Here is a 27,885-nt window from a genome sequence, read left to right as displayed (position 1 = left end):
AGAAAATGCTAACATCCTATATCTGTCATGATCGTGGCAATTATTTCTTGAAGCAAAAGGTCACCTTTCTCTTGTTTCATTCCTTCCTTCCATCCAAATAAGAAAAGCCAAATAGCAAACATGATATAATTTAGTAAAATCGAACCAAAATAACTAAAATCATGTTTAGACTATGGTTTGAGAAAACAGTTGCATTTGACTTTTTTTTCTTTTAAATCTAGCCATAATCACATACTTGTGAATCATGCTTTCTTTCCTTCTAAAAGCTCTGAAGCCCATTATTTCTTCTGAGCTTTCAGGGTTCCATTCCATAAACGACTGGATACTTGTTTTTTAACACAGGTAGAACATCTTGTACTTTTCAAAGCATTCCTTTTCTACATTCACAATCCCATTAAATCCTAAAACATCCATCTGTCTGGCCAACTTGATGTTACATCCACTTCAGAGAAATACAGGGCACCAGACACTGGGCGAACTGAATGGAAGGGTCGCAGACCCTCTGTGGCTCCACTCAGGGGCCTAGTAGTCAGCGTGGTCCTACCCTCTCCCGGAGAAGATCTGGTTTTCTCTCTGATCCTCACAATAACTCTATGGGACTGAGAGGCAGGATTTTGGGAGGTCTGACCATGGAACTCCCTGTCCGCCCATCCCAATTCCCTCCCAGCTGGACAGACCAAGTGTGGCCCCTCCACAGGTAACGAATCCTTCCCTTTCCTAGCAAAAATGGAGGTTTGTGCAAATCCAGCAACAATAATCCCTACCCCTGCCCCCAAACTTCTTTTTAAGTAATACAGACTTAAAGATGTAAACCAAGGGCTTTGGGTGCCTAAAAAAGCAAATTTCACTAACTCACTGAGATGTCTAAAATTTAAAATAGGTTCTTGTGAAATAGATGAAATAATCCTGTCAAACAAACTAAAGCTATGGATTTAGTTACACGTACAAATACGGTGATTACTTTTAGCTCAGAACCTCGGCTATAAGCAGACTCAACATAGATCCAGATTTAACCCCCAAAGAAATACCCAAAAGGATGATATTCAATTACAAAAAGAGTCTTCATTTTATAAAAGAGCTATCATACAACTAGTAGAAAGAGTGAGCTCCCTTATAAATGACTAATGTCATACCCAGCTTGGTATTATCTACCTATTCCCCAAAAAGGCACATTTGCATTTCCCTGACTAAATCTGACTTCACCACAGCAAGTGCTATTTTCTGAAATGGAGGGGGTGCCTGGACTGGCCCAGGAAGCAGCCCACCCCAAGTGGCCAGAAATGCTGAGACAGCAGAGGGGTCTGCCGTCACCACAAGTCGCAACAAGAAACATGAGCAGGGCACCTCGGCCCTGGGGCCGAGAGACAGTCATTCCCAGGTTGTGTGGGGAACTAGGACACGCACGCACTCGAAAGTAAGACCACTCAACAGTTATCGTGAGTTTATGAGTGTCTGAGACAGGGAGGTGGAACAAGAGGTCAGAGAAGGAATTGCAGAGGGGAAAGGATGCCCGGGGACAGCCGCAGGTGGGACCAGCTTGGACTTTCAGATCCTGCCCTGCTTCAGCCACCCACCTCCTGAGCTTCCTGCTCGGGAAACTGGCCCTACCTCAAGTATGCTTGTGATGATTAAGTGAGCTAATGTGTGCAGGCGCGTCAGAATGCCTTGCCATGTTAAACGTTCCATGAAGGGAAGCTATTGTTGCGGGTGAGGAAAGGGTGTTCAAAATTGGAAGCGTGCAGGATGTGGAGAGGTCTGTGCACAAGACAAGACAGCTGAAAGGGAAGGATATTAAGCAATGAGTCAGAAAAGATTCTGTGGGAGAGAGAAACTAGAGGGTCTGACCTAGAACTTTCTGTGCCTCAGTTTCCTCACCTAGAAAATGGAAATAAAGAGGCACATATGTCAGAAGGTTGCTGCAAAAGAATTAAATTAGTGTACGTAAAGCCCTCGTGAAAGTGTCTGACAATAGGCAAGACTACATACGTATATGCTATTGATACTATGAGAATTTTGTTATTGTAGTGAAGGAGCGTGGACCTAACTGAATCTCCCCAATGTCGTCCTTCACCAGGCAAGGGGCCGCCATCACTGGGTGGGAGCAGCCTTACGAACTCAGCCAGAGCTAAGTGAAAACCACCTCAACCGTGACCTTATTCTAATCATCATTGACAGCTCTGCGCAGAGAGAAAGCAAGGTGCTCCTGCAGCCCTTCTAAAGGCTCATCAGGGGGCTTCCCTGGTGGCGCAGTGGTTGAGAATCTGCCTGCCAATGTAGGGGACACGGGTTCGAGCCCTGGTCTGGGAAGATCCCACATGCCGCGGAGCAACTAGGCCCGTGAGTCACAACTACTGAGCCTGCGCATCTGGAGCCTGTGCTCCGCAACAAGAGAGGCCGCGATAGTGAGAGACCCACGCACCGTGATGAAGAGTGGCCCCCGCTTGCCGCAACTAGAGAAAGCCCTCGCCCAGAAACGAAGACCCAACACAGCCATAAATAAATAAAAATAAATAAATAAAAATTAAAAAAAAAAAAGGCTCATCGGCCCTTTTTCAAATAAGCCTCATTAAAGAAACCTTAATACCCTGAATATTATTAGTCTTACACCTGAACAACAGTCTCAAAAGCTACTGTTGAAATACCTATTGTCTTCTTTGTTCAGACAAAAATGTTAAGCTGTATGGCAGGCAAACCCCAAATTACGTGAGTGATGAGCTCCTGAAAAAAATATCAGCTTGTTTGAAATCAAAGGCAACACCTGAGTTTGTCAGAAAAAAATAAAACAAGTACTTGTGCCCAAGGTTTGAGAACCTTATTTTTAAATGGGGATATACTATTTAAACATGGAATACTGCAATGCACAGCGTTTTTTTCTATGTCAGTTGTACCTCAGTAAAAAATAACTTGAAATTTCATGTCACAATGCCTAATGAGATCATCATGATGAGATCAGATGGGATGGATAACGCCAGCCCCCTCATCCCTGGCTGGTGGGGTTATACTCTGGCGCACGCCTTAGAAGGTAGTTAGCAAAGCCATCAAGAACTTTATACCCTACTTAGCTCTGTAATTTCACTTCTGGAAATGGATTACAAGGAAAAAATTCAAAGGGACGGAAAGGCTCCCCACAGGAAGACATCCATTGCAGGGTTACTTATAACAGTGGAAACCATGGAAATAATATAATGTCTCATAATATGAGGATGGTTTGGGAACGAAGGGATATCTGCTTAATGAACTATTATGCAATTATTAAAAATAAGATCATGTAACAAAATGGAAAAAATCCTGTAATGCAATGTTAAGTGAAAAACAGCAGGATAGAAATTCTAACTAGGTCATAATTACAACTTACCCATGTGCATGCAAAAGTATTTCAAGAGAACCCAGTGGTAGGGTGGGAGACTGGGGACCACCTGAGAGGGCCCAACCAGTTAGCCATCTATACCTTCCTTTTGAATATTTTAATTGAGTGGCTTACTGCAATCTAACTCTGGGGGAGAGGAACAGAAACATGAGGCACCAGTACTTGAGAAATGAGCCAGCCTGGACAGTCATAACGCAGCATGAAAAACAGGGGGGAATCAGAGTGGAGGGAGGATCAGATGGGCCCCCATGCACCCCTGAGGTCACCTCTGAGCCACCTGGCATAGGCTGGAACCCAGCCAGCCATGCACGTGTGAAACACAGTTCCAGGTACGTGAAAACACCAAACACAGTACACAGATGGGTGCATCAGTATAACCTGAGCTCTTGAAACTGGCATTCTAACAGCAGAAGAAGACTAGAATTAGCACAACTCTCCTTAAGAAACCTGGCTTGTCACATTGTCATCTTAAGTGCCTTCCCTTCATTGGGGATATTCAAGAGCTACCTCTCAAGAATCAGTTCAATCTGGGGAAAAAAAATCAGAGATAACTTATTAGGACCCTGGACCCAGTACACACACACACACACACACACACACACACACACACACCAATATAAATGCCAATTGGTTAAGGTTTTCCCACATCTACTTAAATCCCTGAAAGGATCAGATCGCAGACATCTCAACACAGCCAAAGCAGGCACGTCACTAACCTAAACCAGCCTAATCCCCCGAAAGTTCCTGAACAACAGTAGAGGAGAGTGCGCCGAACGCCCACAGCCGAGCCATCCTTCCTTCTTTGGGAGGCAGCTCCGACAGGCGAGGTCCTGGCTCTTTCTCTGATCAAAGTGCAAGACGAGGGTGGGGCAGAAATCTGTTCTGTGTTATCACTCCCAGCTTATCGGCCTCCACCCTCCCACTGACGACTGAAAATGGAGGCACTTCCTGTTGAAAGAATGTGTTATCAGCACCGACCCAGGCCGGGCTTAGCACCGCAAGCAGGCCGGGTCAGGTGGGGGACCCACAGCAACTGGCCGGACGCCCCCCTCCTAAAGGAATAAATGACTTCAGGGACAAGTCGCGGCTGCAGACCTGGACGTGGAAAATCTCCACTGGCCTGTGAGGCAGCACAGTGATCTTTGGATCACCCAGATTGTTCTGCTGTGAAAATAAGCCTTCCGCTCATTTTCGGACACGTATCTAGAAGTCAAGGATTTCTGACTTGATGAGCTCCTCTAGCCGATGCCCAGCCTGCCCAGCTGTGTCTGGCTCACACGGGGCTCACCAACCATGTCAGTTCTTTCTTTTCCTTTACTTGTCACATCCCATTACAGGCAGGCCCAGAGACAGCCTCCCGCGATACCCACGAAGCAGCTCTGGAAAGGTGACACGTCAGAGCAAAGGGAACCCTTAAAGGACACAGCCTTTCCAGAAGAATTACACAGGCTCTCTGGCTTGTGAATTATAAACATGAATTTCAGTTTTGAGGAAGAAAACCAAAAAGGAGTCGGCTGGGGTGTGCTCTGTCTGCCTGCCATGCTATAATCTCTCCTAATGCCGCCTCACAATCTGGAGAAACAAACCTCGGCACCCCCGGCAGGCTGGGGGGTGAGTGATCATTCCCAGAGCACAGGATTTTGAAGATGATCACACTGCCTCCTCAGTTTGGATTCGGGCTGTCAGCTTCCATGGCCTCTGGTCTGTCCTTCCTACACATCTAAGCAAGTTGTGGTTACAGCTTTTCCTTGTGTGAGGGGAAGCCAGCCGCCCCTCACTGCCAAAGCTCTCTTCTCTCACCTCTAGGTTAGACTCTGTGGTGTTTGATAGCATCCTTCCTCAAAAGAAAAATTAAAAACTAAGTCTAAGTTCCTAACAAAGGAGAAATACTTTCAGATAAACCTTAACTTCCACTCTAAAAACCAAGGTCATTTCAGTTTGGATGGAGGGACCAGGACCAGACACAAAAGTGACCCAACAGTTGAGGAGGTAACACTAGGAAGATACACAAACACACACGGGTTCTGTCTCCACCAGGACATGTGAAAACCATCAATCACAACAAAACCCTCTAAGTCTCCCGCAACGGCTCAATAAAGCTCAAGAAGAGAGAGTCACGGTCACCTCAGCCGATGACCCAACTCAGTGTTTAGCAGAATAGTTTATTTTTTTGTAATTTAGCAAACAAATTCCTTACTGACGAGAGCTCACTGGCTGTCCCATTGACCCCTCGTGCCCCTTCTGGGCCTGAGCTGGCAGGATTATATCCATAGCCAGGATGCTGCTCTCTTCAAGGAGGGAAAGAATTATCCTACACACACTCTACTCTGGACAAAGAAGCAAACTGTTTTATGCATCCGTACATACACACAGCAAGCATGTTGTGATAAAGAAAGGCATGGCCCCAAGTTTATAAGTACTCTGGGATTATCAGTAAAACACTGACGTACAAATATAAATTGCAAGAAGAAGGGTTTGTCCCACAACTTGAAGTCATTGGCCTACTAAAGAAAAAGTTTATCTTCGGAAATGAATCAAAATGGATGGCTTTATTCTAGTCAAATTCAGTGGTAAAAGATCCAGAGGTAAGATTTAAAACCTGGTGGATTATGATCTTATTAAAGACTGGCTTTTTAGGAGCTTAGATGAGCATCTTCCTCTGGCCATATCTACTAGACAAAGCAGACCACGGTCCAAGAACCAAGCAGCATTTACAAGAAGGCATTATGAAAGTGCTAAGAATCATAACGAATGAAAAATTGTTGCTATCAGGGAAATACAAGTATCTAAACATGGTTACTTTGTTAACACAATAGCTTTACATCTCTAAATTCCCCCCATTAAGAAAGGGAATGACATTTATGTCTAATGTCTTGGGATGAAAAAAATGCCATGCAAATAAAGCACATCGCTATTAACTTCCAAGGTCATATTTAAATAGTGCTATTCTTCTTGAGCTTCAAAGTGGTCTGCAGGCATCTCCCACTTATGCTACACTACACTCCTAAGGACCAGATGGTAGGAATTACTCTTCCCCTTTAGTAGAAGGAGGAAAACCTTGGCAGTTTGCTATAGTCACACACAGAGCTGGAGCTAGCGCTTGGTTGCCTGACTGCTTCCTTCCAGCTGCTAATCCGTGAACCCCCAGGATAAACTTCAGACCGTATTCAGGCTTCACCATGAATCAAGGGACTAAACACAATGAGAGCTTTAAATTAAAAGTATTTCGTGTTTAATAGGATAAAAATATGATTCTGGAGCGTGTGCACCAGCTCTGGTGAAACCATGCCACGCTAACAACTACCAAAAGGGGCAGTACACCAAGTAAATTATCATTTAAATATCATCAGATAATGACTTGGAATTGTTCACTCAGAAGACTCCAACATGACATTGAAATCAATACCTGTTATTTGTTCAAAGCTTTCTTAAAATCTGAGCTCAATAAAATAATTTCTTTTGGCTCTGGCTCACAAACTCTTTTGAGTACTGGCCCTGATATGATAGGGAGCTGAATCACGAATGATCACGTATGTCAACACCTATCTTTGGAGATGCTTTTTTTAATTATTAAAGTTTCAGAGAAAATTAACAAATAGGTCTAAACAGAGTTAACAGATTGTATTTAATTCATATCCAGTAGATCTTCATATTGCTAGTAACTCTTTTGGCAGACACCCACGAAACGCATAATAAATTACTTTTTGTTCCAGTAAAGGAATTCATTTTCTTCGAAGATTCATTTAACAATAACATTTCAGAGTATCCTAAGCCAGATTTCTTAAATTTGGCCGTGTTTTCCGTAACATTATTTCATGTTTTGTGACAATTTTTGTATATTCTTATAGAGGCAGGGGGAAAAAAAAAAAACTGCAAAGCATCTGTAATCCGCAAAGAAAAGTTGTGTTCTGAGATGAAGTCTTCTCACTTGAGGCCATATGAAAAGGCAGCCCACACTTATTCTTTACCTAGTATTCTGCCTTTCAGATTGTGATAATGAGTCAGTTATTAAACAAACCACAGTCCTGTGATAAACTGGGTGGACATATATGTTATAAACTATTTAAAGAGCAATACAGTTTTACTGTTTCCTAATATACACACAGGGACATTGTCATATTAATGTAGTAAATGTATTTCTAATCACCATCCTCCCCATGACACACGCACGCGCACACGCACACAAGAAAAAAAAAAAAAAAAAGAGGGAAGTCTAGAAAAGGCCTTCAGATCAAAGTGAAAGTATGCAAACTCCACATGCTTTCACATTCCCTGCCAGGGTGACGTGTGACTTTCACGGCGAAGGCCAATGTGGTCAGACAGGAACGTGAGTGAGTTATTAGAAGGGTCTGTGAAAGAAGAAAAGAAAGGGAGCCTGGCACGTAAGGAGCGTGAAGATAAAATGCCAACAAAATATTTATGTTCATGGCTAGCAGCAAGTGGCGAGTGGGATATTAATAACTGTGATGACTGCCAACTCCCTGGGAGAGGTGGGAGACATCGGCTCCAGCCCCGGCTGCAACGCGGGCTTGTCTTATGACCTTACGGAGTCACTCCGGATCCTGGTTTATAAATGAGGCAATAATAATACCTAAGTGCAACTCTCTCGCCGACCCTCGTGGGAGATTAATGCCTTTTTAACTCTTTTTATTCATTTAGAAAAAAGTATCTTGGACTATAAACTCTGGGGGGAAAATGGACACTTGCCTCTTAAGAAATGCTTTTTTAATGATTTTGTAAAAATTAAATTGAAGGCAATTTGGACATTCTAAAAGTTCCAACTAACTTGGCACTCACTGTGTATGGGTTTAAATCACACCCTCAGAAGGATTTTAATACCACGATCTTAAAGTATTTCATATTTTAAGGGAGACTTTTTACCATCACATGCACATCAACAATAGTAAATTTTACTACTTATTATTTTTTTCTGTCACCCAAATAACAAAGCCTTAGAATTATAATACATTTTATTGATAAGTATAATGTTTAACAAGAAAATTTATACAATGTGCCTTGTGTATTTGGTCATGAGAAAATCACTTCCCTAGTGCTATTTTCCTAGCTGTACTTGATGCTGAAGTTACTAACCAAAATTAGTCAGATTTCTTTAAGAACATGTTATTTCTTCTCTCTAAAAGCTTCAGCAGCACATATACTATCGCATATTAATCCAGTATGCCATAGGAGTAAAAACACTGACTCTGCCTCTGCCAGACCTGCGTCCAAACCCAAGCCCTGCCTCTTAATCTGATAACCTTGGGCCTATTACTGGGTCTCACTCCCCCAAATGGAAAATGTAAATAAAAACACTTCATTTGTACAGTGATAATTGGGAATAAAAGAGAAAGGGTACATAAAACATCTGGCACTTAAAAGGTACTTGACAGAAGCTAGTTTCCTGCCTTCCTACATCCACAATCTTATGAGAAAGTACGAGAAAGAGAGGAAACTCCCCCAAAGCAACCATATGGTAATTAATCCACTACGGCCTGGCTCTCAAGTACCCTAAAGGCGAGCATGGAACATTCAAGGTAAGAGTTAAGCAGGGGCACTTCCCTGGTGGCGCAGTGGTTAGGAATCCACCTGCCAATGCAGGGGACACAGGTTCGAGCCCTGGTCCGGGAAGATCCCACATGCCGCGGAGCAACTGGGCCCGTGCGCCACAACTACTGAGCCTGCGCTCTAAAGCCCGTGAGCCACAATTACTGAGCCCACGTGCCCCAACTACTGAAGCCCGTGCACCTAGAGCCCATGCTCCACAACAAGAGAAGCCCGCGCACCGCAACGAAGAGTAGCCCCCGCTCGCCGCAACTAGAGAAAACCCGCATTCAGCAACGAAGACCCAATACAGCCAAAAATAAATAAATAAGTAAAGAAATAAATGTATTTAAAAAAAAAAAAAAGAGTTAAGCAGGAACTTTGGTCCCCACTCCAGCAGCTTCTTGAATCTTCTCTTCTTCACACTCAAGTTCCCCTGCGTGAAAGCAACTCATACTGTATGTAGGTCCTTCATGAATGTTCCTTTCAAGTATTTAACTACTACAGAAATAGTTAATAATAATAGAAGTTATTATTTTGTGACCAATCATAGTGTCAAGTAAATCCAAAGTGATTCAGTTACTCAAAGAAAAAGACAGTGCAATATAAACTTGCTAATAAAGAAATAAGCTACGTGACACAAGCAATGTTTTCCAATTTTCATCACAGGATGCAAATATTAACATATAAAATAAAATCTATACAAAGAATATAAAATATTAACCTGCCAAGTACCTAACCTTTCTTCAGAAGGCCTTATAAAGACATCCAGATATCCCAACAAATGTCAGTCCCTAAATCACTGCCCCTCAGCTTCGGGAGCACTTAAGCACTTAACTCTTTCAAACCACTTCTAGCATGAGATTTAGCACCATGCAGCTCAGAGGTATTACTTCTGACAAGGTCATTGAATAAAGCTATTACCTAGGACTGACTGCAGTAGGGAAATGGGTCCCGCTAGGCATAGAGCGTCCCAGAAGGATAAATGAGGCAGGAATGAAGACACCTATTCAACACTGAGAAACTGACCAAACATGGGCAAGGCCCACCCAAAGGCAGAGAACCAGCCAGAGAGGAATCTGAGATGTGGTCCTTGTCTCAGTCTAAGGATGCCTGCCCCTCTCTCTGTGGAAGCTGTCTGTCACCAACAACAAACCACAAAGTGAGGAAACGAATTACACTTAGACACACCATCCTTAACACATCTCCATTTGGAAGGGTCACCTGGCAGCCACCCTGAAACCATCTTGCCCCAAGGAGCCCCTCAGGTCAGGACACATCACCAGCTCCAAGGGGGTAGTTTTCCTTATTAATTGTGAAAGGAAACCCTGCTTGTAAAATGTACAAACAGGCATGCTAGCATTTGTTTACATCAATTATCAAAATGCGCCCAGTTAAGGATGTTTTCATTGTTGGAGTATAACAACACATTTTTGGACAGAAACACCACAGTGGGTGTTAGAGAAAGTCCATCGTTTAGAAATGAACATAGTGTGGACCCTACTTAAGGCTGACTTAAAACTGACTTGAAACAGTTTTAAATATCTGCCTTCCACCTAATTTATCCATCTCAGCTCCTGCCTTTGGCTTTTTATACCGTACACTCCAGCCACACTGAATTCCTAAAACTATGTCCCTGAAGCATCATAGTTACCATGCTCTTCTTCTTCCTGGAAACCGCTATCCCGATTTTTCCCCCGCAAAAAATCCTACACAACTAATTCTAACTTCCTCTCCTCTGAGAAGCCATTTCCAACCCTGCGGTCAGAACTCACGGCTCCCTACTTTCGACTCCCAACTTTGTTGCTCATTTAAAACACTTTCAAATCTGACCAGCAGGAAGATCTGTCTACACACACGTGTCCCCACCACGACCACCACGTTACCAACAATCTGATGTCCAGGACCTTGTTTTACTACACTGAAAACAGGGCATCCCGTAGCACAATGCTTCTTAAATGGAACAATGACCACAAAGCAAGGGCTAGTCAGATGGAGTTCATCTCCATTTATTTCAACATTATATGTTTAATGATGACTTCAACATTATATTTGCAGTTTTAATATAAACTTAAGTAGGCTTTAATTTTTGTTAAATAATTATCTACAGAACTACTTTTAGGCAGGCAAAATATGTTCAGTGATTTATTTATCCTCAGCCATTGTCTTATTGCTCACTTTATCAAATTAATCCTTCCTGTCCCAAAGAAAATTAAGAGATAACTTTATAAATTGGGGGATGAATTATAAAGTTTTTGTATATTATATGTTACATACATATATACAATATACATACGCATTTTATATATGTGTGTATATATGTAAAGTATCCTCCCCAGTTTTACAAATTTTTAGTTACAAGTCCTAAGAGGGATAGAATATATAGAGACTACTTATTAAATCTTATTTGGGAACTGCTGAAATAGAATGTTACCATATTTGCCTCCTAATAACAACAAACATAAAACATCAGTCAATAAATGGAATTCAATGAAAAATTTAAATATTCTTACAATCCACAGAGCCTATAAATGCCAAAGAAAATCTGATGTCTGTTTAGGTCAACTAAATAAACATTTTTCAGTAAATCTACAGATAAAGAAGATTTCAGACTGAATGAAAAAAAAAAACATTTGGAGGAAATTTATCTTTAAGTTCAAAAGTCACAAAATTAATCAACTGTATCAAAAATTAAGTTCAACACATTTCTTAACAAACACAAAGAATTCCATACAAGAAACTGATTATAAAATTCTGATAGGACTTCCCTGGTGGTCGAGTGGTTAGGACTCCTCACTCCGAACGCAGGGGGTCACGGGTTCGACCCCTGGTCGGGGAAGATCCCACATGCCACATGGCAAGGCCCCAAAAAATAAATAATTAAAAAAAATTTTAAATACAGAGAAAATAAGGAAAAGAAAAATGAAAAATAATAAGGTCTAATGAATAGTAAATATTATATAAATGAAAGCAAATAAATCATTTATTGCAATAATTTAAAAAAAGAATTCCAAAGGAACAAGACAGGGGCTATTTTAATACCAGCTGCCCGGCAGCAGCAACGGGTCTTCCTGTTCTCATACAGGAGACAAAATGCCCTCCCTCCACCTCCAAAAGTTACACACCACACCTGCACAGCCTGCAACAGAGAAACTGAGTCATAAGGGAGCAGGGTCAGCAACCTGATGACCATCAGAAGAAATGAGGCAGAGGTCTAGTTAAAACACAAAGGAGCAACACGTACAGAAAGCTAAGACATGCCACAAAGTCAACAAAATGAGACTTCAGAGCAGTGCAAAAATGATTTTCGTGTGCTCCAGAATACTCAGCTCCAGCCAGGCTTGCTCAGGTGCCAGGTCACGATAGTACCACCACTGAATATGCCCACATGCAGGGCCGTCAGAACTTAAAAGAAGTCCTCTAGGAATGCCTACTGGTGATCTCCTACAGCTGACTTCTCAGAGGGGAATTAAAACAGCAAGTCTCATACGGTCTCTGCAAGGGTCTCTGTGCTTTAAATCACAGTCATTAAGGAAAGGTGGAGGAGCAGGTGTGTTGCCATTTACGTCTCTAAGTAGAGCTTGTGGCCCGTTTCCTTGTTCCACTGGGAGTATGCCTACGATTGTCCTTTGTTTTGTAGCTTGGCTGTCCCTATTAAACGAGGACAACCCTGAATGACTAATTTCCACCCCGTCAGTCACAGGGGCCGCTGGAGATCCACGGGGCAGACCCATCATCATTGGAGGTTTTAAACGCCAAGCCGAAGAAGGACCCAACCTTGCTGTGTGGATATAATAACATCCCCCTCACCTACAGCGCTCACAAAATCCTATAAAGCAGTCATTCACAACGCCAGCTGCCCTCCAACGTGATAAACTGGGACCAAAATGGGAAAATGTCACTTCTTTGTCAACACAGACGCCTTTCACAAATGCTTCTGCCAGTTGCTCACAGATAACGGCTCCAGCAGGCTCTTCACGGCACCGCCGCTGCCACGCTAGCCACGCGCACGAAGAACCAGCCGGCCCAGGAGGGTCTGAAAAGTGTCCAGGGACCAACGGACACACACTGGCACTCCTGGGGAAACCACTGAGTCTGCTACAATTATCCTTGGAGGGGACAGTTTCCCAAGGCAGCCAGTCTACTGGCTTTTGCCGGGCAGTCAACACCCACATCAGGAAGGCACCGATGCTGGGAGACTCCGTGATGGGCTGGCCATCCGGAGAAAACCCACGAGCCCAGTGCCAGCCCAGGCCAGGAAGGGCGGGTCCCTGGAGGGAGGAGGGGATGATGGGCAATCCTTCCCCCCACCCTCCCCTCCCCCGTCAAGCCCTGACCTCACCCCACCAGCTTCGGGAAAAGCTGTCAGGAAGCATTTCTGAGGCCACCTGGGCTCGGAGAACTGCCCACCCCCTGGTCTGCAGCTCACACCGCTGGTTCCCACAGAGGCTGCCCGGGCTCCGGGAGTGATGGGGAGCGTGCAGCGAAAGACCTTGTAAGGAACTGCTCTCCAACTCCCCCAATCTCTAAAGTACTTTTTAAAATATTTTTTTTTAATACTAAAATTGCTTTGCCTCCTGGCCTCCGGTAGAAAACGGAGCCTTTCATCCGAAGGCACTGGCCGACGAGCCGCCCCTGGCATGCTGGGTCCCAAGTGAGAGACAGATGCAGGGACACCAAAGCTGCCGTGGGACAAGCTGCTGGACTCCCACGGTCCTTCTTCCAGACAAGCCTGGGCCTGACTCTGTCACTGCCTTTGCACTGTTCCTCCCCTGGAGGGCAAAATTGATTGGACTTGCAAATAGCCAATTTTGAAATTTTACATCACAAAACCACAAGGGCAAAACAGACTCCGCCCACTAAGGTTCCAAAGCCCATTGTTGGGCAAATATCTCTATTTCTGGGCCATTTATCATTCAAATTTAGCTTTTGCCACACTAAGCTTGGACTGTAGTGCCAACAAAAGTGAGTTGGAGCTGGCAGCAATCCACTTTTTAGCCAGGAGACAGATACTGAGGCTGAAACCCTAGCTGATCCCTCAACGCTTCAGAAAACCAGAACATCCTTTCGCCTGACTTAAGCTGCGTAATTGCTTCTGAGGACTTAGGGCACAATAAAGGATATTTTAAAATAATATTGACCTTTTCATTTCCTCACAACTTCTATTTACCACTTTAGACCCTTGAAGTTACATCTTACCCTCCTGTAAAAAAAGTCATTCACCAGAGTTCACCTTTATAAAGGCTAGAAACGTTCTTTAAGAACATGTGTCTGCAACAAACAAAAACAGCAAAAAGGCTTTTTCCCTTTGGAAACTCTGAACAAACTTCTTGTTCATTAAAGAAAAAGAGTCCAAAAGAGTTTGAATTGGAGGAGTCAAAGAAAAATATCAAATATACTTTTAAGCAGTTAACAACTTTTTTTTAATGTTTAATTTTTGTTTGTTGAAGCCAGTAAAAATACCAGCTCCGTGGTTCCTGGTTCAAAGACACCTCGAGGGCAGTAGTTTCAATTTCACCTGTGGCGATTGTTCAAAAACACAAATTTCCAAGCCCCACCCCCAGAGACGCTGACTCAGAAAATCCAGGGTGGAGCCCAGGAATCTGTAGTATTTCAAAGTACCCCAAATAAAGCAAAATTAAATGTAGAAAAGAAATACTAAGTAGGAATTTTAATGCTAATGTTTCGTCCTAAACCAGTCTCAGTGTAATCCTCACCCGGGGCTGTGAAATGCTGCCGCACAGGTCGGGCCCTGGATCGCTGAGGACCAGGGTGCGGCCCGGTCATTTTAAAAGGGCATTCCAGGTAAATTTGGGAAACGCTAGGGTGGGAAAGTGCTCTTCATTTGAGAAAAACTGAGTTTCAATTACAGCTTTACTGAAACGAAGTCTGTGATCTTCACAAAGACCCAGGCACCCTTGTCCTCAGAGGCGCGAATCGCGCACAAACCGAACTGCTCACAGGCTGGTCACCAGGCTGAAATAAGCCTGGGTACGATCAAGGTGCATTAGAAGATGGCAAGGCTGCCCAGCCCAGCAGAGGACTGTTAGGTGAACATCAGCGAATACAGCAGCACATCACATGACTAATTGTGATGAGCTTTGCTTTGGGTGGATGATTTTTTTTTTTTTAATGTAAAGAAGGAAGAGAAGAAAGAAGGCTGGAGTTGATAAGATAAGCAAAAGCAATTTAAATGCCATGGGCACTGGGATATATAAAACCACTGAGCTGGTACTTTTCCTGATCTACATTAGAAATGCATAATACACATATATACATTAGAAATGTATATACATATACATACATATATAAACTCAGATAAAAACCTGGAAATAAAACAATCTAAAGCACTTCAAACCAAAACTTCTTGCCTTTACTTGGGTTAATTTAACCATAAAAAAATGATGTAGATCTTAATTAAGAGGTTTGTAAAGTACTTAAGTTTGTCATTTTGTTGACATTTAAATGTAATTTCCTCTAAAAACTATTCTTAGGTATCAGCTAACAAAACTGAACTGTTGGTTTAGATTATTGTACTACCAGATAAGATAAAATTTGAGATAATATACCGGGAGAGCAACCCACTAGCCTAGAAGGAGTCTATACTGTTTTAACACTTACCCCTGAGGCTGTCGGTTGTGTCGTAGGGGAAGTATTTTTGCTGCAGTCATCTGAGTTAGAAGAGGTGGAAGTTGGAGTCATGGGAACAGAATTATTGCTATTACCTGCAACAGTCAAAATTAACGTCATAAATATACATATACTCTGCTAAGTTTGGCAAATACTTGACAGTCAAATAGTATTTTGTTATATTTACCAGAGCAAGCTTTTGACTTATTTATGTTCTTAGGTTTTCGTTTCCTCGTTTGAATTCCCTCTTTTTTCATAGCAAGCGGTCGAGGCACCTAAAAAATTGTTCACATAGGCCATGAGTTTAATAAATATTATATTGAAGAAAAACCAAACTAACTAAAGACACAACCTCAGTACTGAAAGCCCTCATTTAAAAGAACTTGGCATAAATGTCAATCCAATTTTTGCACACACTTCGTAGATTCGAACTGCACAAAGACTACACTTTCCCCATCAAATGCAGTGATTCCTCCAGAAAAAAAAACAGGGAGGGTGATTTGCCAGGGAGAACTTACTCCTTCAACTTAATGGTTATTGTTTTAAACAACTTCAATTACAGAGTAAAAACACTGAATACATTCAGTGTAAAAACACTGAATACACACAATAAAAATAAATATTTTTATTTCAAAGAGATCATGTATTCTTCTCCCTACATGCACCAAGGATAATTTTCTTTTTAAAATTGACATATATATCTTGTGCTATCCTTAAAATGTAGAATCTAACTATAGCTATCAAATATAGCTATTCCTCTTTTGTACAGTATAAATGTATTTGATTGCATTCACATTTTTTAAGCTATAAACTAGTTAGTGTGAATTTCTAGTTGGTTCCATGCTTTTTTTTCTCTTTAAGTGTACAGTTTTTTAACATATACACACTACTATATACAAAATAGATAACCAACAAGGACCTACTGTATAGCACAGGGAACTATACTCAATATTTTGTAATAACCTATGAGGGAAAAGAATCTGAAAAAGAATACATATATATTATACGTATATAATATATATATTATACACACACATATGTATCACTGAATCACTGTGCTGTACACCTGAAACTAACAAGAACATTATAAATCAACTATACTTCGACTTTACAGCTTTTTTTTTAAAGCTTACTATCATCTTATCAATTCTAAAACGCACTTTCCCACATTTTAGTATTTCTAAAATTGGGATGTCTTACTATGGATTTGTGTGACAGTTTAATTGGCAGTATTTTTTGTTTCTTACGAGTAAGATAAAAGTTTCTATTATAATTAACAGGACCCTCGAGTCACAGAGGTACATATAGAAAATCAGATTTTTCACTTTTATGCCCTCTCCTTTGCTGATTTTTTTAACTGAAACTATGTACAAACAAGACACTGAACGTGTATACACATGAGCAGAGTAGGTGGCTCACCCCATGGAGTTTCATGTAGAGTCCACAAGCATTGCACACAGGTTCACCCTCGGCGTTTCTGCGCCACAAAGTGGTGGTTGTGGTGTGACAGTTGGCACAGGACAATCCAAGCCGGCGGGAGGAAGGCTAGAAAGCAGCACAAGAAAGTAAGTGTACACATATAAGTGATTTTTATGCATATGCTACATACATCAATGTATCACGTCCCTGCCATCAACAAGCATGTACCTGGTTATTATAAATAAGAGGTCCCTTGAGACAAAAACCTTGACGTGTAATTAGGTTGACCTTCCTTGACCAAAGTGTGCTCCATCCAATACATAAGATTGATTTGCTCCAGCCCATTAGCATAGATTAAAGCAGTCACAATGCTGGCCAATGCCTGCACTCACTGTTGTCAGAGGGCTGAGACACAAGAGTAAAGAAATGAGTTTCTCTGTGCCCCCTCCTCTGGAATTCTGCTCGCACAAGGGAAACCAAGCTTCCTGGACAAGAAATGTTTTCTATCTGTGTGTCTTGTCAGAGGCTCTGGCAGACCTGGTCCCAAATGAGGAAATTGTTCATTGAGGAGAAACTTCTAGATTTTTTCTGTTTTTAAAAGATGTTCTAGGGGACTTCCCTGGTGGCACGGTGGTTAAGAATCCACCAGCCAGCGAAGGGGACACGGGTTCAATCCCTGGTCCGGGAAGATCTCACATGCTGTGGAGCAACTAAGCCCGTGCTCCACAACTACTAAGCCTGCGCTCTAGAGCCCGTGAACCACAGCTACTGAGCCCGCGTGCCTAGAGAACGTGCTCTGCAACAAGAGAAGCCGCCGCAATGAGAAGCCCGCGCCCCGTAACGAAGAGTAGCCCCCCGCTCACCAAAACTAAAGAAAGCCCGCCTGCAGCAACAAAGACCCAATGCAGCCAAAAATAAATAAATAAAATAAATAAATTTATTTAAAAAAAAAAAGAAAGAAATGCAGTCACAAACCGCCTGCCAACATGTTAAGTGGCTTTGGGGAGTCTCTGCTTCACCTGAAAACTGAGATATCAATCTATTTCTCAGATCTGTGCAGAGGAATAAACCAGAAACTGCAGAAGGGTCTATATGTATTCACAGAAATGGATTTTGGAAAATGTACAAAAATTTTGGCAAGAAATGTATTTTAATACATCTCATTAATTATCATCATGACTGCCTATTGCGTGAATTTTTGTATTATCCATTTTACAAAGGATTAGCAAATTTTACAACATTGTGTTAGTGCTGGCATTGTCTTATATATGGTGATGCTGCTATATTTTATTTAGCCTGTCAATATAGTACTCAACTTTTGTTCATACAAAGGGTTAAATTTATCAGAAAAGGCAAACAGTCTGTCACTCTGATTTCTATGTTCCCTTTATACCCATAACATCCTTATATGGAATTTATTTCCTCTAAATTATTATGTGTGAATTATAAAGAGGGGCTATTTAAGCTAGTATAAGTTCCTGCCTAGAATGACAAAAATCTAAGTTTGCTTTTAAATTACCTAGATAGGCAACTAAAAACCTGCTGTGATTTCAGTTAAAAAAAAAAAAAAGCTATGGGGAAAATCCAGGGACCAAAGCAAGTTGAAAGATACAGAATTAGGGAAGTTGGCCATGATGATTAATTTAAGAAAAGAAGTTATAAAGAATGGACAACAAAAACAGACTGAGCATGCACTGAATATTCAGATTAAAAGACAGAGAGTTCCAAAATCTTCATTGGCAAATTTGAAAGCTAAAACTGAATTTTGCTTTTATAACTCACATCCTGTTGTACTGCTGTAGCATACTCTTTACAGACAAGTTGTAAAACCAAAGAGACACTGGGAAGCCTTTTAGTACTGCCACCTTTTTAAGAAATCGGTGCTAAGAAAGAATCAATTTGACTTTTGGTTGAAATGAATATGTTTGGCTGACAGAACTGTTTGGGAAATTGCTTGTTAAAATGATGAAAACATAAAATCTTACACATAAGGGCTTTTTTTTTTCTTTATGGTTAAAAGAAAATAATTTCCCAGAAGAGCACTCCTTTCTCTTCATAAATGTGAAATCAGTAAACTAGGGACAGGAAGTTTCATTTTATAAACAGGTCATTTATGACAGTTTCCAGTGGAATTTGGAGCCAATGTGAGGCAAACTTGTTATCAGAATTTGCCATTATAACAAAGAACTTTATGACTGTCAACTGCAGATCATAAGTGAAGCCAGTCCCCATAAACATGTGAAATGAAGGTGAGTGGGTTATAAAAGTTCCTGTAACAAGTGATCTCAGCTATATTCATCACTGACAAGGAATTCAAGTTACACCATAAATCTCTTATTTTGCAATGTATTACAAGTTCAAATTCAGTGATTGGTTCTGTACTGCTAGCTTGGGTTCAACATTCTGAGAACTAACTAGATCCAGCAAAACAATAAATAAGAAGCCCACAAGGAGAACTAATTGATAGACACACCCTTCAATTGGTATCATTTATAACACATTTACAAAGCACATTGGCTGACCTTGGTCACTGCCAAGACACCTGCTACACAGAAGGAAAACTAATAGATTCAGAGATGTTAAAAACTGGGTTTTTTTTCCTGTTAACAGTTATTTTTACTGGTAAGTGCACAAAACTAATGCCGCCATCTAAATATGGATGTTACTAGATCAAATTTAAAATGCCACTAGAACCTAAATTCTGCCAGTTTTTTTGCTCAATCTTGAGAAAATGTTACCTTCTGGACTCAGCTCAATGCCCCTTTCCAAAAAAAAATAATAATCAGTTTCATTGTTCATACATTGGCTAATACATGAAAACAAGGAACTTCCTTGGAATATTTTCCGGCAGTACTTTTTCTTTTTAAATATGATGCAAGTAAGAAAAATGAAAACCACAGGGAGTCAGGCACTGAAGTTAAGGATGCCCTTTGAAGAAAAGTTTAAGCTGTGGGAGACTGTAACAAGTTTAAGACACATACACTCATTAAATTAACCTAGGCCACTTTATTTTAAATGCATTAAAAACAAAACAACCATAAAACTAATTGCTTCTCTTTAAGGTGTCAGACTTACATTGTGATGCAATTTCACTCTAATCTATTTAACACAAACAACATGTGTAGCATTTGTTCCTGCTAATTAGAGTATAACAATTAAATAAATTACTTGGATACTTAAGATGTCTGGCATCTAACTGTAGAATATTTTACTTTAAAAGGTATTAGAGTATGAGTGCTTGGCTAAACAAATGTTAGCCTTACGGTGGGGCTTGTGAAAGCTTTCATGTATTTTCTCCAATCACTACAGCAGTAAATACCCTTTCCTTCTTAACAACACACAAGACAATAAGAGATTAATCCCTGAAGAAAATCAGAATTCCCACACTTTAATAAAACATAGTGAAATGTGTCGGGATGGTGAAAATCCTCTACTTGCAAAAAACAAGCAGACTGCATTTTCTTCTCAAGTTCTATGTAGTTCTCTGAACAGCCACATTTCAAAATAACAAAGGTTAGAGTAAATAAATTTTTCACCCGACTCAAGGACAGTCCAAAAGACGGATGGAATTTGGAGCTAAAACTAGTCTGGCTCCGAGAAGAGGTGGAAGGGGCCCAGAGGTAGAAGGGACAGAGTCAAAGGGGTCCCAGAGGATGAGGCTGTGGGGAGAAAGGGACTGTGGGTTCGCTGTTGTCATATCCATTTGAGGGGGCATGTTACAAAGAAGCATGATTTTTTTTCAAGAATAAACTCCAAACCAGACCAAAGAGTCCACAGTGAAAAAAAAATCTCCTTCCTTCACCTGACCTGGGGCTGTAGCCTCAGTTTTTCTCCCTGGAGGTTACTAACATTACTCATTCCTTATTATCTCCTTCCAAAACTATTTCAGTGCATTTACAAGTACATCTAGAAATTTGTAAATATAGGGAGTTTTGGTACTTTTAAAAGATGGTAGCACACTACACCTTCTTTTTTTTTTTTTTTTTTTTTTTCCATTTAAGGACGTCACTCTCCTTGTGTAAATTTGGGGGGAGGGCTGCCTCCGTTCCCCGGTCTCAGGTTTCGGGACCTGCGCTCGTGGACGCTCAAATGACCGGAGAACCGGGCGTACCGCTAGGGCCGGCGCTCGGCCTGCCCCGGGTGCCCCCGCGGGGACAGGTGCGGCCGGGCGGGGCCGGGCGGGGAGACCCTGGCCCCAGAGGAAGAGCGCCGCTTGGGGCCGGACCGCAGGGGAGGGCGGCGCTCGCACTCACCACGCGCTTCTGCGGCTTGATGAGGGGCCGGCTGAGGCCGTTCATCTTGCTGTAGAGGCCGCAGGCGTTGCACAAGTAGTGGCCGGTGCCGTCCCGCCGCCACAGTGGCGTCTGGATGGAGCCGCAGTTCACGCACTCGCGGCTCTCAGGCAGGTCCTCCAGCAGGTCTGCGGGGACGAGAAGCCGGTGAGCTCCCGCCCGCCCGTCCGTCCGTCTCCGCGGGCCTCCCCGACACCCCAGCACCCCGAGCCCCAGTGCCGGCCTTCCCCACCGTGCTTTCTGCTCGGCGGCCCGGCCGGGAGCCGGCTGTTGATGTCATCGCGATCGACCTGTTGACCAACACTTTGTCCAATACTTCTGCACCCCTGGGCGCGCCCAGTGCAAACCCCAGGGCAGTCGGAGACAGAGCTGGAAGCCCGGCCCGAATCATCTGCCTACTGTCTCCAAGGACCTCAGAGTTGAGCCGTGGGGAGGTCGGTTTGGGTCCTCTGACCCCTTCTTTCCGGCTGTTCCCAAGCTTTTCAAAACTGAAATCCATCATAATTACAATATACCACTTGCCAAACCCCAGCAAGCCTTGCAATATTAACAGTGATCACTGACCCCTGCCCTAACCCACAAATATCCCCGGACAAAGTGAGGCTGTCTTCTTTACTTCTATCTCAAGTTAACTTTTTGAAGGTATTTGCTGTATCTACTACTCTTCCTCTTCCTCAGTAAAAAAATAGACAAGTGAAATTAGAAATACTGTTCTTGGGCACTTTTGCCAATTAATTAGAAATGACTCAGGTCTCCTCAGGGGGTGGGGATATCACTAAGAGATTAATAAACACAGAGATAAATGTTAAGCTTGATTTTCATGCCACAAGGACCAAATACTAAAATATTATGATTTCAAAGTGGGTCTTACTGCTTCAATCTACAAAACGTCTACAAATGGTTGATGCTTTACCAATTCAGAAAATTACTCGGGACTGTCCCAATGCTAAATAAATTTTTTCCTATTTTCCTGCGCTAAAATTTCAACTTATGTCATCTATTTAAATTATATTTGTCATTTGGCTACTTGGTTAGTTTTCCGGAGTTCACAATTAACCTAAACCTGCTAATTTACTCTAAAGAAGCCTTTAGAGTAAATGGTTTTAACATTTATTACTTCCCCTTGAATCAGTTAAATATGAATAATTATCTAAAATGAGATAGGTTCTTATCAAGCACTTTTTAAATAGACTTTAAAATATCTCCAGTCTAGAGTTATTTATATTACAGAAAATTTAAATGTTACAATTTGGCTTTCTTTAAGGAGCATTTTTGAATCAATTTTTAAAGTAAATAAACATTACACTTTAAAGTTTATTGAAGAGTATGCTAGCAAGCCTTTCTATTCTTTCTCTTTCTATTCACGAGCAGTTTACAGCTTGTGTCTACCATCAACTTTTGTAAAGATACTTAAATGGGATTTGGACATACAAAAATCTTTCATTCCATTAATATTATTTACCCTGCAAAACAAGTCTCCTTCCTCCTCAAGAAATAAGTTTAAAAGAAACTAGCCTCCCACATAACTCGAGTTCAAAGTTGTCATGGGGATACTGCAACTTAGAACACATCACAAAGATTTATTCTTCTCCGCCCTAAAAGCCACTATTGACTACGGTAATCAGTAAAATGCTCAGGACTTCAAGGACACTGAAGTTAAACAAGGTATTTGTCTTTGTTGTTGACTTTAAAATGTTACCTATCAGAGCCCCTCTCCATGGAGAACTGGGGCATTCCCTGGAGAACCCAGCCCTACGCCTGGCCTCCTTCTCCCGGGCTGGGAACAATAAAGACGTCCCGGAGAAGACAGTGTGAACGCCCCAGGTAAATCTCTTTAGTCAGCTGAAAACCCAGAGACAAAACTTACAAGTCTACTTTGGATAAATAAAATTTAGGAAGTTTGCTTATTTTTAATAAAGTAAAATCTACAGCTCCCATTGCCTCCACACTTTTCTCCACTCCTCATTCAGCAGCTGCAATCCTATAACTAAAATAAGAAAAAGCTACTTTTTATAAATCACGAAATCTGATTGTGCTGGAAGCTCTCTCACCATTTCCCCCCAATTCATCCTCTGTCTCCTAACCTGGCTGCTTTGGGTGGCCCTGGGCAGTGACAGACTCAGGGGAGAAGGGCAAGGCCAGCGAATGTCATCCCAGGACCGAGAATGGAACCCAATTCAGCGGCAGCTTGGGAGGGCACTGGCCTCTGCAGACAGAACTCACCCCAAAACTCCCCACCATCACCAGCACCAGGGAGAGGTGAATGGAGCACGTTCCCAGAGAACAGCCCCCTACTCCACCCCGCACTGTGCAGGTTGAGAAAGCTCAGGGCTCAGGTTTTAGCCCTGCCCATTTGCTCGAAAAAGAGTGCCTCCAAAAATGGTTTGTTTAAAAAAAAAAATCAAAGTGGAGAAGCAGAGAATCAGTTAGGAAGCCGGGAGGAGAGGTGCTGGGGGTCGAGGTCTCTCTAGCATGGGAACACCTGTAATGGACAAGCAAAGTTAGGGTCATTCATCTCCCCCACCCCCAGACTGGCTTATTCTCAGCAGCTTCCTGCCTTCTTTAAAGACTCTTTATGCAAAAGCTGGGTGTTCCCAAACCCCTTTCCTTTTTTTTTTTTTTTTTTTGAAACATGCTCTGAGTCTACACAAGATTTTTCTAACTTTGCAGCGTTCTACCCAGAAAGGAAAAAAATTAGTGAAAGGATAGGCTAAGTTTAAATTGAAAAACTTACAACCTGTCTGTAATTGCACGCTACCACCTCTAAAAGGATTTTTCTCACAAAACCAATTACTTTAAACATCCAAAGACTCCGATTATGTCTTTTGGGCTGCTTCTCTGTCCTGTATAATGCTGGAAGAGGGCAAAGGGAAACGGAGGTCACGCTAAGGTGCGTCGCCAAGCAGGCAGAGCTGCCCCCTACCCAACTCACACAACCTTTCGGATTCCCTGCTGGATTCCTGACTGACAGAAACCTCACAGCCTAACCACCACCCCCTTCCATCCTTTGAAGATCCTTCTCCCTGTCTCTCTGCTCCCGGGAGCCAGATGTGGGTCCCTATGCAGCAGGAAGGGTGACAGGGCTCTGTGCTCTCAAGTCTCCAAACTTCAACAGAGCCCTCCCCACCACCCCACTCTACACACAGACCATAAAGATGGTCTCCAGGACCAGCTTTGCAGGGAGAGGAGAGGGGATTTTCAGCCCAATGTTACTGAGAGAGGGCAATTCAAATAAGATCTCTCACACCTTCAGGCCACTAGCATTCCCAGGCTGTCTCTGAACAAAAGGCTGGCAGAGCCTCACTTGACCCTCACTAATTAGGGTCCCTAAAAGACTTGCTGTCCCTAAGTGAAGGGCTCTCCCGCAAAGCCCAGACCTGGGGCGTGAGAGCGCCAGGTAGGGTACCTTAGGCTGATGTGCCTCCTTGTCTTTGCCACTTCTTGACTCCCACAGCTCCCCTCAAAGAAACAACGGCCAAAAAAGCCCATTTTTTGTCTTAGGAGACTGTCAGGTTATATCAAACAGGTTAAATACAAAGAGAGATCTCTGAAAGCACGAAGAAGGACCCAGAACGCTGAAGCTGAGGAAAGAAGCCAACTTGTGTCTGTCAGGCCAGACAACAGTTCACACCCTCCCTTGTCCTTGAAGAGCAGGACAAACACTCTTCAAGATGGGGCATTTGCAGGAATTTTGACAATTGTGTTTTCCCAGTTCACTCCAAACTGCCCCCAGACACTGGAATGGAAAGCATGAGTGGGATTGGAAACTGAAACATTGTTGGCCTGAACTCCGGAGGAAGACTAGGTGAGAGTGCTCCTGGACCCCTGGTCCCAGCCTGGGGGGCGCAGGCGGGAGCAGCAGCCCGACACCCCGCCAGCCTGCGGATGCCAAGCAAAAGGGCCCCGGCACCAGCTTTCCCTCGGGACAGTCACAAGGCTGACCTCTCTTCTTTCCCTCTCGCTGAGGGTCAGGGACATGCCAACTAGGTCCTTTTCCACCATGGACCTCTTTAAACACTCTCCTTGAGGAAAACACACGCAACTCCCGACCTTGGGAGAGTTGAATTGGGTGAGACTGTGTGTATTGGAGGAGAGGGTGAATCGTATGCCCAACACGCTCCTGAAGTTACCCTCCAAATGGACTCTCACGCTTCCACCCACGCAAACTGGAGTCTGCGACCAAGCTCAGGCCCTGTCCGTTCCGTCCTGGGCTGATTTCTTCCAACTGCCCACTGCAGTCACTATCCATCAAGTCCCTGGACCTCCTCCCGGACACTGAGGCATATCTGCGCATCTAGTCTCTCTCGTTCAAAACAGAAGCACCACAACAACGCGGCCAGACTCCGGGCACCCAGACAGGAATGCCCTGGAAACAGGGCCCAAGTCGAGTAGCTACTCCACACCCCCTCGCGCCCCGACTCCCATGCCGCGGCGCGACCCTTACCTGCGCTGGGGCCCCGCGGCACAGGGAGCGGGGCTCCGGCGCGGCTCTGCAGGCTGTGCAGCACCGGGGTCTCGAAGGGTCCAGCGGGCCAGGCGGGCGTCAGCGGTGCACCCACGTAGGGCGAGTAGGCGCTCGGGTGGTGGTGGTGATGGTGGTGGTACGTCCCGTTCAGAGGCCGCGCGGCCGACAGCGAGCCATACTGGTGCTCGCGGCCGCCCATGGCCGCCAGACTGCCGCCTCCACCGCTCACGCCGCCCGCGCCCCCGCCGCCGGCCGCCGCGTAGCCCCCCGGGTCCCGAGCCGCGCCGTTGGCCATGGGCGGGCTGGGCGAGTAGGGGAAGCGCGCCGAAACGTGCGCCGCGGCTGAGCTGGCGCTGCCGGGCCCCGCGGCCCCGCCGGCCGCCGCGCCGCCTGCGCTGCCGTACGGGGGGCTGTCGGCGGAGGCCTGGGGCCAGCCGGGGTGCGCGCCCGCGCCGCCCGCGTGATTGGCTGGCCCGCCGCCCGCCCCCTGGAGGTACGGCAGGCCGGGCAGCATGGAGCCCACGCGCGTAGTGGGAACGTAGACTGGGGAGCTCGCCGCGGCCGCGGCCGCAGCCGCGGCGGCCGCCGAGTGCACGAAGCCGCCGGGCGCGCCGTCGTAAGCGGCGGGCCCCTGGCTGGAGAGGGCGGCGAGGGTCTGGTACATCTCCTCGGGCTGCTCGGGGGCGAAAGGGCTCAGCTTGGCGCCGCGGCTGGACCACAGCAGCTTGCTGGCGGTCGCGGCCTGGTCGAGGTCAGTGAAGAGCAATAGGTCCTCCCAGCTCGACAGGGCGCCCCCGGGGCCAGAGATCCCCGGCGCCGAAGGTCCGTGGGGAGCCCCGAAGGGATGCGAGGCGTAGGGACTAAGCAGCAGCGAGCGGGCCGTGGGTCCCGCCGCCGCCTCCGTGTCGAGCTGTGGTGTCCTGCAGTTGCTGGCGCCGCCGGGGCCGCGCTCCCCACCGCGAGAGCAGCAGGAGGAAGAAGAGGAGGAGATGGGGGAAGGCGGCGTAGAGGGCTCCCTCGCTGGAAAGGCTCCGGAGTCGCTGGCGTCCGCAGGCGCGGCCCCGAAGCGCTTCGGCAGGCACCAGCCGCCGTCAGTCAAGGCCATCCACGGTCCGGCGCCGCTCCTAGCTGACTTCTAGCTCCTGAGACCGGATGGGGAGGGAGACAGGGTCGGGAGGAGAAATAAAAAAGGAGTTATCCAAAGCGCAGGCTACACAACATCTCACCTCCACTCCCCTCTCTAGCTAGTGAGATTCCTCAGAGATCCCGTTTCTGCCCCGGGCTCAAAGGGTGGGTAAGGAGAGGGGCATGGGGCCTGCGCAGCCGCCACAGGATCCTCCCAGGACCCGGATACCAGCTCTCCCTCACCCGCACGGCTCGGGTCCCTTCGCCCTCCCCTCCCACCCCCTCCGCAGCATCCTTCATCAGCGCGCGCGCCAGACCCCAAGGGTGACTGCGAGGCTGGCCGAGGTTTTCCTTCCGCCCCGAAGTGGCTCCCTCCCGACTGATGGCACACAAAGGAACTTTTTAAGTAGCCGTGCGTGTCGGCGCTGCCTTATCATTCCTCTGTACGGGGGTCGCTCGCCCGGAAAGCCTCAATAGAGAGCTGCCCGCGTGAAAATCATTAGCACAGGGAAGGCAACCTGTTCCCGAAAACGAAACCGCCGCGTTCTCCCATACTGGCTTTCCCAGAGCTTCCCGGACTGCGCTGACGAAGACAGAACGCGAGCCCCAGAGAGAAATGCAACCCAGCCCTGGAAGGTGGGGCCGCAGGGCGGAGACCGCAGTCTCGGACATTCGGGACATAGGCAGTTCGGGGTGCGCGCGGGGCCGGAGTCTCCTGCCCAACCCGCGTCCCCGCGGCGCCGCACACCTTAGACACGGCTCGCCTCTGCAGCCGCCAGCGCGTGCACTCACGCCGGCCGCGCCACGCCGGCCAGACCACCCCGGCCCACCCCGCGGTCATCCCCAGCCGCGGAAAGGCCAGACCGTTCCGGAATCGGACGTAGCGGGGTGGAGCGGAGCGCAGAGAAAAGGAGGGGGAAATGTAAGGGGGGACGCGAGACCGCCCCGGAGCCGAGGCCACCCCAAAGGGGAGAGCAGGAAGAATGACAGGGAGACAAGGAAGGGGTGGAGGAGGGAGGCGAAATACAGCCGGACTGGCCTTCTCG

The 27,885-nt window shown here is 45.0% G+C and overlaps 1 protein-coding gene across 2 annotated transcripts in view; it reads right to left on the bottom strand.

Annotated features, from left to right (window-relative positions):
• GATA6 (GATA binding protein 6) overlaps positions 1–27,885 on the bottom strand; it is a 30,513-nt gene that overhangs the window by 2,002 nt on the left and 626 nt on the right. The window contains exons 1-6 of one of the 2 annotated variants that reach the window (XM_036823707.1): positions 27,358–27,420; positions 25,694–26,856; positions 21,211–21,377; positions 16,958–17,083; positions 15,726–15,813; positions 15,530–15,633 (exon numbers count right to left, since the gene is read on the bottom strand). In XM_036823707.1, coding sequence (XP_036679602.1) covers positions 15,530–15,633; positions 15,726–15,813; positions 16,958–17,083; positions 21,211–21,377; positions 25,694–26,819 — 1,611 coding nt within the window. In that variant the 5' untranslated portion in view covers positions 26,820–26,856; positions 27,358–27,420. Of the gene's footprint in view, positions 1–15,529; positions 15,634–15,725; positions 15,814–16,957; positions 17,084–21,210; positions 21,378–25,693; positions 26,857–27,357; positions 27,421–27,885 lie in introns of those variants that run through there. The other variant, XM_036823706.1, reaches the window with a different exon arrangement.

This window comes from Balaenoptera musculus, chromosome 14 (assembly GCF_009873245.2).
Source record: "Balaenoptera musculus isolate JJ_BM4_2016_0621 chromosome 14, mBalMus1.pri.v3, whole genome shotgun sequence".
In the NCBI taxonomy this organism is placed as follows: Eukaryota; Metazoa; Chordata; class Mammalia; order Artiodactyla; family Balaenopteridae; genus Balaenoptera; species Balaenoptera musculus.
Note: the sequence above shows the minus strand (reverse complement) of the source record. Positions and strands in the feature narration are given on the sequence as shown.